Source organism: Drosophila sulfurigaster, chromosome 2L (assembly GCF_023558435.1).
Source record: "Drosophila sulfurigaster albostrigata strain 15112-1811.04 chromosome 2L, ASM2355843v2, whole genome shotgun sequence".
NCBI lineage: Eukaryota > Metazoa > Arthropoda > Insecta > Diptera > Drosophilidae > Drosophila > Drosophila sulfurigaster.
Window position 1 is genome coordinate 28541589 of NC_084881.1, and position 18419 is coordinate 28560007.

The 18419-nt window shown below is 38.5% G+C and overlaps 2 protein-coding genes and 1 long non-coding RNA gene across 5 annotated transcripts in view; 1 reads left to right on the top strand and 2 right to left on the bottom strand.

Annotated features, from left to right (window-relative positions):
- The window catches only part of LOC133841104 (uncharacterized), a 75065-nt gene extending 58952 nt beyond the window's left edge, over positions 1-16113 (bottom strand). The window contains exons 1-2 of one of the 2 annotated variants that reach the window (XM_062273409.1): positions 15748-16113; positions 15659-15689 (exon numbers count right to left, since the gene is read on the bottom strand). In XM_062273409.1, coding sequence (XP_062129393.1) covers positions 15659-15689; positions 15748-16113 — 397 coding nt within the window. Of the gene's footprint in view, positions 1-15078; positions 15690-15747 lie in introns of those variants that run through there. The other variant, XM_062273403.1, reaches the window with a different exon arrangement.
- Positions 5594-18419, bottom strand: part of LOC133841096 (uncharacterized) — a 31423-nt gene continuing 18597 nt past the window's right edge. The window contains exons 3-4 of one of the 2 annotated variants that reach the window (XM_062273390.1): positions 6062-6619; positions 5594-6003 (exon numbers count right to left, since the gene is read on the bottom strand). In XM_062273390.1, coding sequence (XP_062129374.1) covers positions 5942-6003; positions 6062-6617 — 618 coding nt within the window. In that variant the 5' untranslated portion in view covers positions 6618-6619 and the 3' untranslated portion in view covers positions 5594-5941. Of the gene's footprint in view, positions 6004-6061; positions 6711-18419 lie in introns of those variants that run through there. The other variant, XM_062273380.1, reaches the window with a different exon arrangement.
- On the top strand, positions 14682-16043 carry LOC133841150 (uncharacterized). Its single transcript, XR_009894275.1, has 3 exons — positions 14682-14775; positions 14880-15098; positions 15903-16043. It is a non-coding gene; the product is annotated as an uncharacterized LOC133841150 (long non-coding RNA).

Here is an 18419-nt window from a genome sequence, read left to right on the forward strand (position 1 = left end):
AATTCTCAAGTATCTCGGAGATTTGAAGGACGATCGTGGTGTCCTTTGGCACAAGGATAGCTTTATCCAATAAAAATTGGTTGGCATACTAAAAAGGACGAATGTCCTGCAAACAGTCAAGTTACAAGGACTTTTTTAAATACAGAAAATAGCGTATATCTCGGCCGTATCCTGTCTGATCCTTGCGGGCCATGAGTCAAACGAAATCTTTTCAAAAGCCCTATGATCCTGCCAAAGGACATTCAAATTGTCCTTGTAGTTCTCGAGATATCCTGCACTTGGTAAAATTTAATTTTTTCTCTAGAGCTTTTGACGAAAAATTCTAAGTGTTGGATCTTTAGATGACCCCATGTTTTTTGATGCCAATCGGTAGAGTTGGTCCTTGCGATCCTAGCAATATGTGTCCTTTGAAAATCCGACATGATATGGCCGAGATATAGCAATTTAAAAAAAAAACTCTCCATGACGCACCCTCAAAGTATACTACAAAAATTTTAAATTTTGTTGGCGCCAATTTCAAAATTGTTGTTTGGTTTATTAGCCATTGCTTGGCCAATTATTTAGGGATCTTAGCAAGACTTACCTTTTTGTAATCAGGCCAACTAGGACTATCGATTGGCATTAAAAGATTCTAAGGATCTGTCCAAAAAAAGGACATCAAATTTTTACAAGGGGTGAGCATAGAAAAATTGGCAAAAAATGCGAAGTCCTACCGTATCTCGGTCATTAAAAGGACGATACCGATGTCCTTTGGCATAAAGATAACTCTAACCAATAAAAATTGATTGGCATACTAAAAAGGACGAATGTCCTGCAAACAGTCAAGTTAAAAGGACTTTTTTAAATACACAAAATAGCGTTTATCGCGGCCGTATCCTGTCTGATCCTTGCGGGCCATGTGTCAAACGAAATCTTTTCGTGAGCCCTATAATCCTGCCAAAGGACATTCAAATTGTCCTTGTAGTTCTCGAGATATCCTGCACTTGGCAAATTTTAACTTTTCCTCTTCAGCAACGAACGAAAAAATTGCAAGTGTTGGATCCTTAGATGACCCCATGTTTTTTTGATGCCAATCGATAGAGTTGGTCCTTGCGATCCTAGCAATATGTGTCCTTTAAAAATCTGACAGGATATGGTCGAGAAAAGCCATTTTTCGATTAACTATCCATGCCGCACCCTCAAAGTATGCTACAATAATTTGAATTACTTTGGCGCAAATTTCTAAATTTTTGTTTGGTTTATTTAAAAAAAGGAAAAAAAAAGAAAATCCGTTAAAATTCAAAATTATTAGATTTATTTCAAAAAGCAAGATTACTTAAGTTTAAATAATTATATAATATGTATCTTTAAATATTTAATTGCGTATACATGTGTATTTACTCCTTGTTTTACAATAACAAATAAAATAAATATTGCTGTAGTTAATTATTTAGGTACTCGACGCGTTGTATAATAATTTGCAATTAGAAAGTTGTGGTCAAGTAGATACTCCATTAATGTGGCATTCTTTACAATCTCCATGATCCTATAGATGCTTTTACCATAGAGTCCTGAAAAAGAAAGAATATTTTAGTATCGTCCATAATTTTAAATTATTAAAACAAAATATTACAAATTGAATGACAAATATCTATTAAGTTCTATCTCTACATTTCTGATAAAATTGCACCCTTTAGATATTTTCGTTGCTTTTTCGGATGTAACCAATTGAATTGTCAAGTTCAAAATTTGAGAAATTCAATCACACTCAATTCAGTTCGTTCACTCCATTCGCTCTGGCTGAGCATTCATAATTGTTTCGCAGCTGACGCCGATAACAATTTAAATCCATTGTTGTCAATAAACAATTATTGCAATTCCAGCAAAACAAACTCCGCGTCGCACTCCTCCCTTTTTTTTTTGTTGCGATTTTTGGCTGGCTGAAAGAGAGGCTAAGGGCATACGCCCCATTAGCCACAGGCGGTAGTTGGTAGTCGGTAGTCGGACATAAGCGTTGCAGAGCCATGGCCTAGACCAATGCCAATGCCGTTTCCGTTGCCATTGCAGATTCGTTGAGCTTTTTATCTTCATAAAAACGCCGCCAGACAAAGCGACATTCAGACAGCGGACGGATGGAGTGAAATTCATTGCAAAATGTTCAAAAATGGTGCAAATAAAAAACGAAAGAGAAAAGTGAGAAACAGGGAAAATTGAATGGAAATGAACGGCACCGAAATGCTAGAAGAACCAGAGAGAGAGGAGAGAGTCTAGCATTGGGGATGTCATAGACAGAGCACTAAATAAAGTTGCAGTAAAAACTATTAGAGAGGCGGCAGGCAACGAGGAAGCCGCGTGGCAAACAAAAAATTCACTTAAAATGCCACAGCAACAACACAAACAACAACAACAACGAGGAAAACAAATACTACAAAAAATTTGGCTATATTTGCAATTGGGGGGAAATATAGCGACAGGCTTTTTGGGGGGCCTCGTCGATAAAAGAGCAGAGCAGACTGAAGCCGACAGCAATCGGAGGAGCTGGAGCTGAAACAGCAACTGAAACAGGAAATTAAAAACGAATCGTACGAGTATCTATAGTGTGTATACACATCTGTTTATGTGTGTGTGTGAGTTTGTATCTCAGTTTAGTTGTACGTGTTTGTGGGCGAGCGCATCCCACAGATTGCTGGCATCAAGAGACACTTCGGAGGCGGCAATAAGTAGAGCAACACACACAAAGTGTTTAATTCAATATGAAGCAGCAGCAGAGGAGTGTGGCATGCAGCAAATGGGGGCAGCAGCAACAGCAGTCAAAAGTTTGCCCTCTTACCTTGACTCTTAAATTTATGTGCAAACTTTTAGTGTTCCCCTCGCCACTCCGCACAATCATCCTGAGCACGCATTCGCTGCTCTCTTCTATGTATTTGTGTGTGAGTGCAAATTATGCAATTTTAACGCATAAATTTCACGACTCGACCCGAGGCCATTGCCACAGTGAAGGAACCACCAAAGTCTGCCGTCTGTCGAGTCATAACTTAACCGAGTTCACGACTGTCTAATTAAAGCCAGTCCAACGGGCGTAGCCTCTACTTTCCTGTCTGCAGCTATTCTAATGCCTTCCGCAAAGAACATTACATTACTTGTAAACTATTTCATTAGATACCCTGTAAACTACTAACTAAGAATAACTTTCACTTTCAAATTGTATTGACAGTCAAGAAATTCAATCATTATTTTCAATACAAAATTATTGATCAACTTATATAGACTGTCAAGAAATTCAATGCGTTTTTAATTTGAATTAAGTTTATCATAAATTTGAAATACAATCTGTAAAGCTTAGACTCCTTCCTAGGGTATCTTTTAGTCGCTGACATTACGCCTCTTATGCATTTTGAAGTTTCTATGACTTGGGCTCGTAAACATAAAAGTTGGCAATGCTCCCCGGAGACAAATCAGTTTGATTTTGATTGCATCTTTTACGGCCTTTGGCACCTTATAACTTTTTTTTTCTTCCACCTGAAGCGAGAGCGCCTATCGCGACCCGCCAACCCGCCAAGCAGCTGCTTTTGGCCAAGTCTGCTATCTTCTTGGCCGTCTGTCTGGCGCATGTTTTAATTCACGCAACGTTTGTGTTGTTGTTGTTGATGTTGCAGTCAACCTTATTGGCACGTGTTTTTGTATGTTTTTCATCATGCTCGTCGTCGCTTTTATTCTTCTGGATAAGCTCGTAAAACTTTTGGCCAAAACATCAACAACAACAACAGCACAAACTTGTCTTGTATTTGCGGCTGTTGCCCAGGTTTTATGCGTGCTCCGTGCTTCAAAACAAAAGCAAAACACAACCCTGGTCATGAGGGCAAGCAAACAACAAACCACTTGGCCGTCGCCTTAAATAACATTTTGTCTCAAAATTTAATGAGTCACAAGGGGAGGCAAGAGCGGGGTAAGCGTGCCCGCGGGCTGCTTAAAAGAAACGGCGTGACAACACAGACATCAAATTATTTAACCACATGCAGCAGCAACAGCAACAGCAGCAACGAAGCAGCAACAAAAATGCCATCAAGAAATATCGTTATCGTACTCTGACTTCAGTTTCAGACACACTAAAAATGCTCTGCAATTGAAATGTCAATAATGTTTTATGACATTGTAGCGTATCGCTTCAAAAACTCTCAACTTTTCGACTGTGTTGCACCGCAACAAAATACAGCTGACAAACATGTTTTTTCAACAATTTTAAATTTAGAATTTCTAAAACAAAATCGTATACTATGTAATCCCCATACTTTGTATTGACGTTTGGTTTAATTTTCATTTACTGGTTAAGGTTCTTATTAAGTTCTACAGTTTCTTCACTTAGTAAATATTAAAAATGAATTGAAATCTAAAACAAAATATATAGAAATTATTATTTGTGAGACGACGAAAAACGGCATTTAAATGTTGCCCAAAGTTGTTTCATTTACAATTTTGTTTGCTTTCTTTTAGTGTAGTTACAACAAAATATTTTCATTTTGACATGCAACAGCAATCAAAGGCAATGGGACAAGCCAAAAAGGGGGGCCAAGGGACTACCGCAGAGCAGAGGCAAAGAGGACAAGAGGCGAGTGTACGCCATTTTGTGGCCTGTCTTGTGGTGTCGCCTGAAATTGGCCAGCAAACAAGGAGAATATACAAAAAGACCAGGCTAAACAGAACGCAAAACGAGGAAGCAAAACGGAGACAACAAACAGAGAGACAGAGGGAGGGAGGGGAGCAAAAAACAAACGCCGAAATCCAATTCAAAATGCCATCAGACATTCTAATTTCATTCATTTCTCAATACAATCAAGTGACTGACTGAGGAGGGCAAAAAAGAGACGACGGAGGGTTCTTCTGTTTCGGACTTCCTTATGTCACATAAATTCAGACTGTGATAAAGCGGAACAACAACAACGAGAAGAAGAGTGCATCAAATGGACAGGACAGACTGCGGCCTTCTCCTTCTCTCTCTTCGCCATAAATTGAGGCCACAAAATTGAATTTCGTTCAATGATTTGCCGTTGCCTCTTTTAAAGCTGCCTTCTTCGCCTCACCTGAGACAACAACAACAATCTGAAGGACTTGCTCATTATGGCATTTGCACTCAGCATCATTAGAGAGGAAGCTGCTGCCTATCCATTGCTCTGTTATCCTTTCGCTTCTGTCTGCATTCACTGTGGACTTATTATGATAGCGACACCAGAGAGAAATGAAACAAAAAAAACAGCAAAGCAGCCATTTGGGATACTTGGCTGCATTTGCTGATGTCCTCTGCCCCATTTTTGTGTGCAAACTGTATAAAATAAATATGAATTGGCCTAGCCATCAACCCAGCACAGAACAGAGAGCAGAGAGCAGATCGTTAGTGGCAAACCTCGGGGGTTCAATTTGGCTGGAAGATTTGCATGGCGATTTTGATAGCACAAATGGCTGCAAATTGAATTGAGTTGGTCCACACACACACATACACAAAATGTTAATTGGCCCCATAAAGCAAGAAGCCAAGACAATGACAGCTCAAATTAATTAAAGTTGCAATGCCAAGAGCAACAGCAATAGCAACAGCAACATGGTCAAAACGCGTCTAGAATGCAATTAGAAATTAATTGTGGCAATAATTGCCTTATAAATAAATCGCAACATAAGTGTGTACTCACATCGTGTGTGTTTGTGTGTGTTTGTATGATGTGCGTGTGTGTGGGTTAAATAGCAGTCGAGTTAATCAGCCAGACAACCGGTAAGTTGATTTAAAGCCGCAGCCAACGGCGCGTATGATTGATTTATCAGCAAACCAAAGCAGAGCAGAGACGCGAGACAACTTCGTATTCGTTGCCGTTGCCTGTGGCTTTGTTTTCTATTTGCATAATTCAATAATTGGTTTGCATTGTTGTCATCCTCCTCCTCCTACTCCTCCTCTTTCTTCTCCTTTGTGGCACATTTAAAAGATCTTGTTGGCACTGTCATCAGACCACGCAACCACACATTGATGGGCAACAATAACTGCAACAAAGAAATAATATTTAAGGTACTTTTTCACTCATTCATTCAATTCACAAACCTCCGACTGATAAAGCAGCCAGGCAAAGTGGCCAAAAGAGCTGTCTTAGTCTAGACTTCGATTCGTTTCCCTTTGGATTATTGCGCTTCAGGCAGCAGTTGGTGCACACAGGTTTGTAGCGTTGCAAACGTTTGATCAGATCATCCAAATCGGGACTGCCATCGCCATCAACTGCCATGTTCTTCAAGTCTTTCTCATCTGCCACATAATTCATCAGCAACATATCCACTTGAGTTGTATATGCTCCACTCCAATTCTGTGGCAGATTCTCTAAATAGTTCTCTGGTTTCTCCATGTATTTCACAGTCAGCCTGCTGGCTGGCAGATTTCCCGTTACTGGCTTCATCAAAATGGCCAACTCAATGGTGGCGTATGTGTTCAGTACACCTCTCAAAGGCATCACTTCGAAGAGCTTCGGATTGTCCACCTCAATTGAGTAGACCATTATCTTCTCGCTCAGATTGAGCAGACTCAGTTGACGCTTCTGGTAGAATGGAAATGGTGCTTGAAACGTCAAAGTCGTTGGCGATAGAATAAGCATATTCTTGATATCCATTTCTATAAGAGATATGTTGAAATTTCTATTTTAGAAATACTTTTACTATTGAAAACGTTGCCAGGCAAGACTACTGAGATTGTAAAATATTCCTAAGTTCGATTTAAATGAGAGTCAAACAAAGCGCTCTAAGTGTGATTCTGTAAATTTGAACTCAGTTTAAAGTTTAACTTCATTGAAGACAATTTTCTTTAATATCATAAAAAGAAAAGCTAAACCAATTAAATTGAAAAATGCTTACTAAGTATACAAAAAAAGTAAGAAAGTTACAGTCGAGTGTGCTCGACTTTGAAATACCCTCTACCCATTAGGAATAAAAGCAAAACAGTGCGGTATAAATTGTAAAATATACCAAATTAATATACCGCAAAAGTATTGAAAATATACCAATGGATATGTTTGGGAGTACTACATTCAAAATGTACCATGGAGTGCTAATACTTTGTATATTTTTGGTATATTGGTATAGTATCACATTGAAAATATACCATAGAGTGCGAAATATACCAAATATTGTATATAGTATAACATTCAAAATATACCATAAAGTGCAAAATATACCACACTGTCAGCCAAGGCAACTACGACCCATAGTAAGTACGTGTTTTTCCTCATACAAAAGTATTTTTTCAATAACTTCTACAATTTTCATCTGATTACTACCAAATTCAGGAATCATAAAGCCTATAAATATAAGTGTTCATACGGACAGACATGGCTATATCGTATCGGTTGTTGCCTCTTTCTTCTTGTTTTCCTAGAGTCACAAAGTTATAATACCCTTCTTCTCTTTGGGTAGCGTGTATAAAAAGAAAAGCTAGACAATAACAATTTTGAAGTGCTTGCAAACACTTTAATATTAATAGATTCAACTAGGATTTAGTTGGACAATTTAAGTGTTTCTTGGCTTTGTGTTCAATTTGCATTATTGGCATTCAGTTGAATAGATGTTGAGCTAATTAACTGATGCCAGTCCATTGAGTTATGTGGCAGCTTTGCATTGTCAGTTGAAGCTGAAGTCAGTTGTTCTCCGACCCTCTGGGTATTATATATACTATATATGTATGTATGTATGTACGTAGTTCTAGGTCCGAGTGTTTGGCGTGTGAGTGTGTCACATCGATGGCATTATTAGCAACAAATGCCCAATAAACGCCTCGAGGGTCCATTCAAACTACCGCAATTTCGAATCGCCAGCTTGGGCAGCCAAATTGGGGCTACCCTCGTCTTATTTTATTTTTTACGCACGCAGACACTAACTAAATGGCCAGCTTGAGGAGTGTATCCACGTTCTTACTGCGTTCAAGGACTGTCCCTTGTCTTCGCTCTCTCTACGCTCTACGCTCGATGTTCTACGCTCTGTTATGTCCTTTGTGAAGTTCTTTTCTCCGCTGTCCTGTTGTCTGTTGTCCATTGTCCGTTTTGTCCGCTGTCAACAACATTTGTACAACGTATTTTTTCATCTTTCTTTCTTTACAGATTTATGAAAAAAAAAAAACAACAGCGAGACGAGACGAGACGCGAAGTGAAAGCAGAAGAAACGTTAAGGACGCAGCAGCCAAAAGCGAAAGCATTGTTATGCCAGCAGTCCGGCGGTTGTCCTGCAGTCCTGCAGGATATTCGCTGACAGTCGGACGGGCAAAAAAAAAATGAAGAGGACGACGACGACAAAACGCTGCGTAGTTGAGCGCAGCTGTTTCAAAAATATAATAAATAAATAAACATAATTTATAATTTTTTACGTCTGTGTTGGCATAAACGCTTCAACACACTCCTCGCATTCCCCTCTCTGCCTTCCTCTGCCGCACTCTGCTCTTTCTGCTTTTCTCTGTTCATCTCTGGAGATGAATGCGGTGTCATCTTTGAGGGTATTTACCACACAGCAAAGCTCTGAGACAAAGAGGCGATAACAATGATTTCTTTCTTTTGCGCTGAATGAATGATACGTAAGCATTACGTAGCCGTAACGTAAGCCCGAATAACGTAGGAAGTATGCAACAAGTGCTTCAAATCGTTGATGTGTTGATCTGCTGCATTCAATATTAAATTCCATTTAGTATTTATTTTAAACTACATTTCAAGTCTGTTTCCACCTTCAAGGCTTTTCTTTCCACTCATGCTGCACTTTCAGATGTCAAAAACAGGGCCAACTTCACGCCCACACGCCCACGCCGGTGACACGCCCACTTCCCCTTCGCCCCGATGTGCTTTGTAAAAGAAGTCGAAATAGAAAACAAAGACATTTCTGGCCGAATGGCTAACCGGAAGTCAAAAACACAAACGAACTAAAAGCCGCGCACTCAGCAACAGCATTTCATATACTTGTGACACACACACACACACTCACGAGTGTGTATATGTATTTGGCACACCCACATGCTCTCACACTGTGTAGAGAGCGTTGAGGGGAGGCCACATTCAAATGGTTCCATATTTCTTGACAATTTAGGACACCATTAGCGAGAAATTATTACTGTGCGACGTCAGTGAAGCAGAGCAAATCCAAGGGGTGACTACGGGGGAGGGAAGGGAAATCGAGGGGGAACGAGGGAAAGGGGGGAGTAGGCAGACCAGACCAGGCCAAGTACTGAAGTACGCACAGCATGTGGAGAGGAAGGGGACACGCTGATTTTGGCGGGCAAAACGACAACACGGAGTGTTGGTGTTGGTGTTGCTCTTGGTGTCGAACAACCCACAAGAAGCACTTCTAACTCTCCACTCTGCTCTCCTCTGCTCTGCTCTGCGACGCCTCTAAAATGTGTTGAGGCAAGGCAAAAGTAAAAAACCGGAGCAGTGTTGAAAAAAGTAGTAAAGTTAAAGGAGGGGCTTCAGGGTTTTGCAAGTTTTTTCTCTTTTCTTTTTCATACACTTTTGCTAAGAGTTAAATACTTTTATGGGTGATCATGTAACAAAGCAGCAGGCTCTTACACAAAGCGAATTTCATTGTAAGAATATTGAGGGGACAATCAGACAAAATTCTTTTTAATGTAATTTAATCTCTCTCTAATTTGTGCTTAGATTTCGATTAAATTTATATCATATGAATCCTATCAATTTCCTAACGATCACCAAGGGAATAAAGATACTTTTTAATCAGAATTCTGCTTTTCAGTTATAAATTTAAATCGTCTCTAGATCGCATCATTAATTTGTGAATTATAGCATTTTAAGTGAAGTAACTTTGGATATGTGAAAAAAAGGAATTTCGCGTTTTGATAAAACATTGTTTTTTAATGGAACAAAATAAATAAAATAAAGGAATAAAATAAAAAAAAGTGTTTTACTTTGGTAGTTATTTCTTTGTTGCAGTTAAATTTTTATAAATATTCTATATCAACTCTTTCACTCAAATTTTAACCTTACCTTACATACGATTCTTTTCTTTTATATTTGCATGTATGTATATTTTAACTAACTAATATTCATTTCCATTTACATGTCTCTCTTCGCTAACTATTCCTATACTAATTTGGTTATTTGCTATATTTCTTAACAACCTCTCACTTAATTTACTTTTTTATAAGCGTATTTTGCTCGTCGCTTTTGCATGTGCAAATTGCAGCTATGTTTTCTTCTTTTTTTTTTTTTGCTCTTTCGTTTTGTATTTTTTGTCGCTTTGTTTTTGTCCAACCCGAGAGCAAGAGAGAGAGAGAGCGAGCGAGAGCGGTAAACTTATGTGGGTGCTTAAGTGAACCATTAGCGCCGCGCGTCATTAAGTTGTTTCCGCTTCGCGCATTTCTTGCACTGTTTTCACTGGGTTCCTCTTTCGCTCGCCTAGGCCTAGGACTGCCCCAGGACTCACTCTCAGACACTGTCTGCCACAGTCAGTGGCAACTCCATCTACATTTTCAACTGCGGCATTGAGGCACGTACTCGTGTGTGCGAGTATCGGCGGCTTGTGGGCCACATCATTAATGGTTATAGACCGATAGCCAGATACTCAGACAGTGGAGAAATTGCCCTCCAACAACGAACATATTCTGAGTTTGTCTTTAGCATTTCTTTCGACTTCTTTTACGCTGGTTCATTGACCAGTCTCTAGGAGTCGCCTTGATTTATGTCCCTCCCGTTTAGTGGCAATTCGTAATCATTATAAGTAGGCTTAAATTGCACCCAACCCCCAATCTCCGTTTGATTAAATGAGTTTGGCAAATTGATGACTCCACTTCGAGTAGAGCAGAGCGTTGCGTGTGTGACTTTGGGCAGGACAGCAAACAGCATCTGTGTCAAGCGCAAAATTCAATTAAACGCAAATCAGTGCAAAAATCACACGGACACCAACTTCACACTGGCACAGAGAGGAGCGACTGAAATTCGCTTCCCTTGCCCAGCCGCAGGCAAACAGCGCCAACAAACGAGCAGCAGAGAACTCCCTCTATTCCATACTTTGGGGGCTATCATCGTCCTCTGTGCCAGGCGTTGCTCGCATTGCACCTTTGGCTAGGCCAAGCGGCACTTAAACGCCACACTACGAACACACACACAAGCTCACACCCAGACACACACACACGCATTGCTGTGCAACGGTGCAACGAGTCGTATGCGTGTTTTGCTGCCAGTTGATGGCAAATAAAACCAATTGACGCAGCAAAGGGACGAAGGAACGGAAGGAAGGCAACGAGAAGGGGTCGATCTGTAGCCATTACCGAGTTTAAGTGGATTTGATGAGCGTTTATGTGTGCACTGTGGTGCAGCACGTTCTAATTATGACAACGCCAACGCCTGCACACAACTTCTGTTCCCATCGCTGTGTGTTAACATATGTCAGCCCCATTTGAGGTAAATGTTTGCGTAATTGAATGTAAACTAATATCGTGCGATTATCTGAGTCAGAAGGCAGAAGTAATTAATTGTGGCAGCAGTTCAATTGTAATCTGATATTGTTAAACTCAAGTGATTCACACTGCGAGAGTGTTCGATAAATATGCAAGTTCATTTCATAAGGTAATATTATTTGATCTGAAAGCTTTGCTTATACCTTTCTTGATTTATGATTTATTCATTACTTAATTTAGTTACGACTTTCAGATAATGCACTTTGCCGTAATACTTCTCTATGAAAACGCCAAAAACATCAAGATTACAATCAACGCATTTATCGCAATTACAGCAAGATTTATCGCAAGATCGAGACGTTATTCCACAGCAAGGTGTCGGAAGTTTGAGTTTTCCACAAAGGCGGGCAAAACAGGATTGGGGATTATCATTGAGTTGTTTGCCGCCAATAAAACGGTTGCATTTATCTGGATGATTAATGTAGAAAGTGAGCAGAGTGGACTTGCAACACAGTCCCCTCTTTGCTTGCACCTCCACTTGCAACACTATCAATTCAAGTAGAATGCAAATTGTGAAGAAACGAAGCAAAAATTGCATGCATGATGACTCTTTTCTAACTACACAAAAACTGTTCGCAAACATCTCTCGGCTCCCATAGCTAGGTGTATTAGTCACGCCAAATTAATGCTGTGACGAAATTGATTCAAATTCTATTAATTGCATTTAGTTTTTACAACTTTTTAAACTCGCTACTAATATGCTAGAAGGGTATAAGGAAAAAGCCTACTTGTTACGACTCTTAGTAGCTTTAGCTGACAATCTGATATACAGTGGCGTGCAAGTGTGAGTACATGTTTGCAACTACTGACTTTGGGTTCGCATAAAAAAGTTATTAGTAAAGTAAATGAGTCCAAATTTGTTGTGTTTATTCTTTGAATATTTATTAACAAAATCTTATACAAAATATACCAAAAAAATCTAAATGGTATATTTACGAAATAAAAAACAAAAAAAACTCGCATGTACTCAGTTATGCTCATTTTGAACACTTTTCAACAAACGTTTTTTTTTTAATACTTGGTCCAAAGATCGATATTTGTAATTGTGATATTTATTCATTCTGGTATATTTTCTACCAAATTTGGTATTATTTATTTTAGAATAGCTCTCCATTCTTGCTGGACTCGGCGCTGCATCTCGCGCTAGCTTGCTGGTACTGATTCGTAGAGTCCCAATCGGTTTTCATTATCGACCAAAAATTTTCGATCGGATTGAGATCAGGACTCTGTGCTGGCCACTCCTTTAACTTAAAATGTTGTTTTGCGATCCATTCCTTGAAGATTTTGGACGTGTGTTTTGGATCTCCATCTTGTTGAAATGTGATGTCTATCTCCTTATATGCACATTTGTCAACAAAATCGCAAATATGGGTTTGCAAAATATCTAGAAAGTCTTCCTTTTGCATAGTATCATCTATTTTCACAATTGGTCCAACGCTCCACCAAGTGGAACAGCTCCAGTCCATGACATTTCCTCCTCATTGTTTCGCAGTTCCTTGTACGTGGGCTATCTGCAACGACTCTTCTGGCTTCTTCCATAAAACTTGGGAATTGGACGACTGGAAAATAGTTATATGGTCTTATGAAACGAAATTCAATCGATTCCAGTCGGATTGTAAACAATATTATTTGAAGAAGCCAGAAGAGTCGTTGCAGATAGCCCACGTACAAGGAACTGCGAAACAATGAGGAGGAAATGTCATGGACTGGAGCTGTTCCACTTGGTGGAGCGTTGGACCAATTGTGAAAATAGATGATACTATGCAAAAGGAAGACTTTCTAGATATTTTGCAAACCCATATTTGCGATTTTGTTGACAAATGTGCATATAAGGAGATAGACATCACATTTCAACAAGATGGAGATCCAAAACACACGTCCAAAATCTTCAAGGAATGGATCGCAAAACAACATTTTAAGTTAAAGGAGTGGCCAGCACAGAGTCCTGATCTCAATCCGATCGAAAATTTTTGGTCGATAATGAAAAACCGATTGGGACTCTACGAATCAGTACCAGCAAGCTAGCGCGAGATGCAGCGCCGAGTCCAGCAAGAATGGAGAGCTATTCTAAAATAAATAATACCAAATTTGGTAGAAAATATACCAGAATGAATAAATATCACAATTACAAATATCGATCTTTGGACCAAGTATTAAAAAAAAAACGTTTGTTGAAAAGTGTTCAAAATGAGCATAACTGAGTACATGCGAGTTTTTTTTGGTTTTTATTTCGTAAATATACCATTTAGATTTTTTTGGTATATTTTGTATAAGATTTTGTTAATAAATATTCAAAGAATAAACACAACAAATTTGGACTCATTTACTTTACTAATAACTTTTTTATGCGAACCCAAAGTCAGTAGTTGCAAACATGTACTCACACTTGCACGCCACTGTATACAATATATTATTTCCATATGAATTGCATTATACTGCATCGATAGAAATTAGGATTAGAGAGCAATGTACAGTATAAAACTGTATAACAGAATATGTGCAAGAAATTGAGCAGCAATAAGCTTGAATTAATATTCTCGATGATTTTTAAATTATTTTTAATTCTATCTCTTTTACTTATATCTAGCATAATCTAATATGATTTTTTATTGACAACCTTTTATTATGCACTCTGTGGTATATTTGGAGTGTAGTGTATCAATATACTAAATATAGCGACTGGTATACTTTTAGTATTTTGCAGTATATTAATTCAGTATAAATTAAAATGAATTTAGAATTGGATGGTATATTTTGAATGTACTACTATATCAATATACCAAATATATCGTTAGGTATATTTAAGTATTTAACGCTATATATTTCGTATAATTTAAAAATAAATACCGCACTATTTTGCTTTTATTTAAAATGGATTCACAGTAAAGAAGTATTGAAATGCCAAAGGTAAGTATTAAAATCTGCCCCAGAAAATGTATTTTGTCGATATTTTTTTTTCAATCGCTCTCAACATCATCTAGAGTGTTGTAAGAGTTAGCATTGCAATTATATCAGATTGCATCGAAAGCACTGCGTAAACAGCAAGGTAACAGTTCATTGAAACCTCGAGATTGTTTGGTACAACAATAATTGTATACCTCGTGAAAATGTTGAACAATCGTCGTGATGGTTGATTTTGATAAGGAGAAGTGTATCTTTGCAATACAATCAATTTTGCATGATACCCAAAATTGTAAAACAGTCGAATACTAAACCTTGTTTTTAAAACATCGCTCAACTGCAACAGAATTTATTCGAAATGCCTCTTAAGACTAATATATTTCACATTTAATTTTGTACAGTTTTGGGGTAAACATGACGAGGTAACTGGAAACGAAAATAGAAATAAATCTAGACTAAGTAGATATTTCAACAATCGAGCATTTACTTTAGAACTTGGGGCGATGGGGGGGGTATACATGACCAGGTAACTGGAAACGAAAATAGAAATGAATTTCTAGACTAAGTAGATATTTCAACAATCGAACATTTACCTTAGGGATTGTTGCGCGTTCAAACACATTGAAAGCTTTGCCGTAATATTTGTTCCGAAAGTCGATCGCTACGAGATTATTATATTTCCAGCACTTGTCACAATTGCAGCAGAAAATGTTGCAACTTCTAACGCCGCAGCAAGGTGTCGGAAGTCTGAGGCTGCCACAGAGCTCACTATAACAGAATGTTGGATCTTGGTAATGCACACGATAGCCATTGGGAAACCAATGGCATTGTCTATCGGTTCTGATGCTGTAACAAACCATTGTTGCCAGACAGCATACTCCTCTCTTCTTCGCTTCAGCTTGCGGCAGTTGCAACCACATCACAGTGAGTTGAATGCAAATTGTAAGAAATGTTAACAGAAATCTCATGTTGTTAAACAGTTGACCACAGAGCTAAACACTAGAAAACCAAATGAAAGTCACAAACGAAATCGTGTCACTCAACTGCAACAAATTTGTGCATTCGTCATGGATGTGGCCAGTAGAACGATATAGATAGAGGTAAGAAGCAAACTCCAATTCAATGTTCTAGCTGCAACTGCAACAAATTGGTGCATTAGTTTCGCCAATAAGTATTGCGTATTCATCTCGGAGAGAAGCTTTAAATATTGGCTTATCAGAAAGTGATTGAAATTATATTTATTGCATTTAACTCTTACAACTTTTTAAACTCGCTAATTATTGGGTAGTGGTGGAAAATCTTCACACTTAAAAGGAATGGGCGGCTTATTAGGTAACTGGAAACGAAATTATAAATGAGTTTCTAAGTCGATCACTCAACAATCGAGTATTTACCTTAGGGAGAGTTGCCCGCTCAAACACATTGAGAGCTCTGCCGTAATACTTTTCCCGAAAGTCGCCAGCTACCTTTTTAATATTTTTCCTGCACTTTTTACAATTGCAGCAGAAAAAGTCGCAATTCTTTGTGCCGCAGCAAGCGTTTGTCGGAGTTTTAAAGTCGCCGCAGAGTTCGCTATAGCACAATGTTGGATCGCCGTAATATAATTGTTTGCCATTAGGAAACTCAGTGCATCGTGTTGGGTATCTGACGCTATAACACAGCATTGTTGCCAGACAGCAGTATCCTTTCTTCCTCGCTTCAGCTTGCGGCAGTTGCAACCACACCACGTAAATTGTAAGAAATGTTAACAGAAATCTCATGTTGTTAATCAGCTAACCACACAGCTAAATACAAGAAAACCAAATGAAAGTCACAAACGAAATCGTGTCACTCAACTGCAACAAATTTGTGCATTCGTCATGGTAATTTTAATGGATGTGGCCAGTCGAGGGACATAAATAGAGCTAAGAAGCTAGTAAAGAATTCAAAAGGCAAACTCCAATTAAATGTTCTAGTTGCAACTGCAACTAATTGGTGCATTAGTTTTGCCAATAAGTATTGCGTATTCATCTCGGAGAGAAGCTTTAAATAAATCACGTTGGTCAAGCGACTGCGATTGATTCAAATCGAGCTGCAAATTGTGGCAATTTGTAAAGCTAATTGAGTGCGCATTTGAACTGCATCAATTGCAAGTGGGCAACTGTTGCTGGTTGCCGGTTGCTGGTTGCTGCCTACTTCTTGGCTGCCTCTTACATAATCTTTGCATACCTATAAATATGTTGCTTAACGCTTTTGCCATTGCCGTAACATTTACCACACACTCGCAGAGAGACGCACACTAACAAATTGGCTTATCGGACATGCGAGTAAGGCGCATGCCACGCCCACGCTTGCATTTGCATGTTTATTGTGTGGTGGCTTTATGGCTGCAATAGCAATAATTAAGGCTTATTTACAAGCTCACAATCCACGACAACGCACTGAACAACAACAGCAACAACAACAACAATCACGACAACAATTAGAGCTCTCTCACAGCAACAGCAACAACGACAACCTGTCCGCCATCATATTGGCAAACACTGCAAACGACACACACACATCTGAGTGTGTGTACGTGTGTGTGTGTGTGGTCGTTTGATGGCTCATATTGGTAATTATTTGCATATTGGCAGAGCGCACAATGCAGGCGCAAGCGAGCGAGCGAATTCGAGTAGGCAAAGCAAGGCAGCCCATTCAGGTGTTGGTCAGCCTGTCAAACGCTTTGATTAGCTTTGCTATGCAGCAAAGAGGCAAAGGGAGGAGTGAGGGGAGGAGGTGCAGCGAACTGCGTGCACTGGCAACCTTTAGCCATGAGTAAGCTGCATGCCAATGCCAGCAACAGCAACAGCAGCGAGTGGAATGCGTTCGCTTTTAGCTGAAAATGAAATGAAATGCTTAGCGTGGATTTCAGCAAAGAGCGAGAATTTGAGTTAAAGAAATTTGGTTTATATCGTTTATGGGGCAAACACAAACAATTTGCACGTAAAAGCAATAAAGCGAGCACATGATTTGCCCCCCTTTCGAGACAAGGCGAGGTGAATGCGCACCTGCAAAATAAAATAGAGCCACTTGAACAGACACAAGCAAGCATCACCATCAAACAACTGCGATATCATTTCAAATTGTTTTCAATCAAATGTGACTTGCATCTGTAATTTGTATGCAAACGAGTAACGATGTCTGCGTCTCGGTCTCGACTGATTCGTGATTGACATCACACTCCGCAATGTGAATGGTAAGAGAAATGGCAAGGGCGAAAGAGGAAGCAGACAACAAGGCAATAGCTCACAGGGAATAACGCTGATGCAAGCACTCTTCGATTCGGGCATTGTCAGATGCCTTTTTGATAAGCTTCACAATTTGCAGGCACTCTCAAAGTGTGGCTAGGCACAGTTCTGTCTGCCTGGCAACAATCCGTTTAGAATGACACAAAAAATTGTCCAATTCAATTGCAAATTCAATATTTTAAATGTTGAATTTATATAAAATCGTTAAATTTCGATTACCAAACAACAAAACAAATCAAAACAACAACAAAAATCTTATAACCAACTCGAATTTTTCTCATTTGTATTTGAAGTATTTCTTCCCATTATTTTAAAAGTCATTTAATATGAAATTGTTTAAAAAACAAAATAGAAAACTACAGTGAAGTATGCTCAACTGTGAGATAATAAAAGCAAAACCTAATGGTATTATCTAAAAAATATACTGAATTTATATATATATATAAATACTAAAATATACCAACGAATATATTTGGTATACAATATAAATACAAATATACCGGAACATAATATACCGATATACCAAATATAGTCTTTGGTATATTTTAGTATTTTCTGTATATTTATTCAGTATATTTTCAGAATATTACCGTTCTGTAATGTAAAAAAAATGTCAGACTGTTAACCATGGAAACTTTTAATAGACATATCTATAAAAATAAATATTGTTATATAATAATAATAACAATATTTTTCACTACATACCCACTAGATACTAGAGAATATTAGAAACACATTTGTATTGAATAATTCACAACTGGCGCCACTCTTACAAATGATATTTACCTCCATATCGA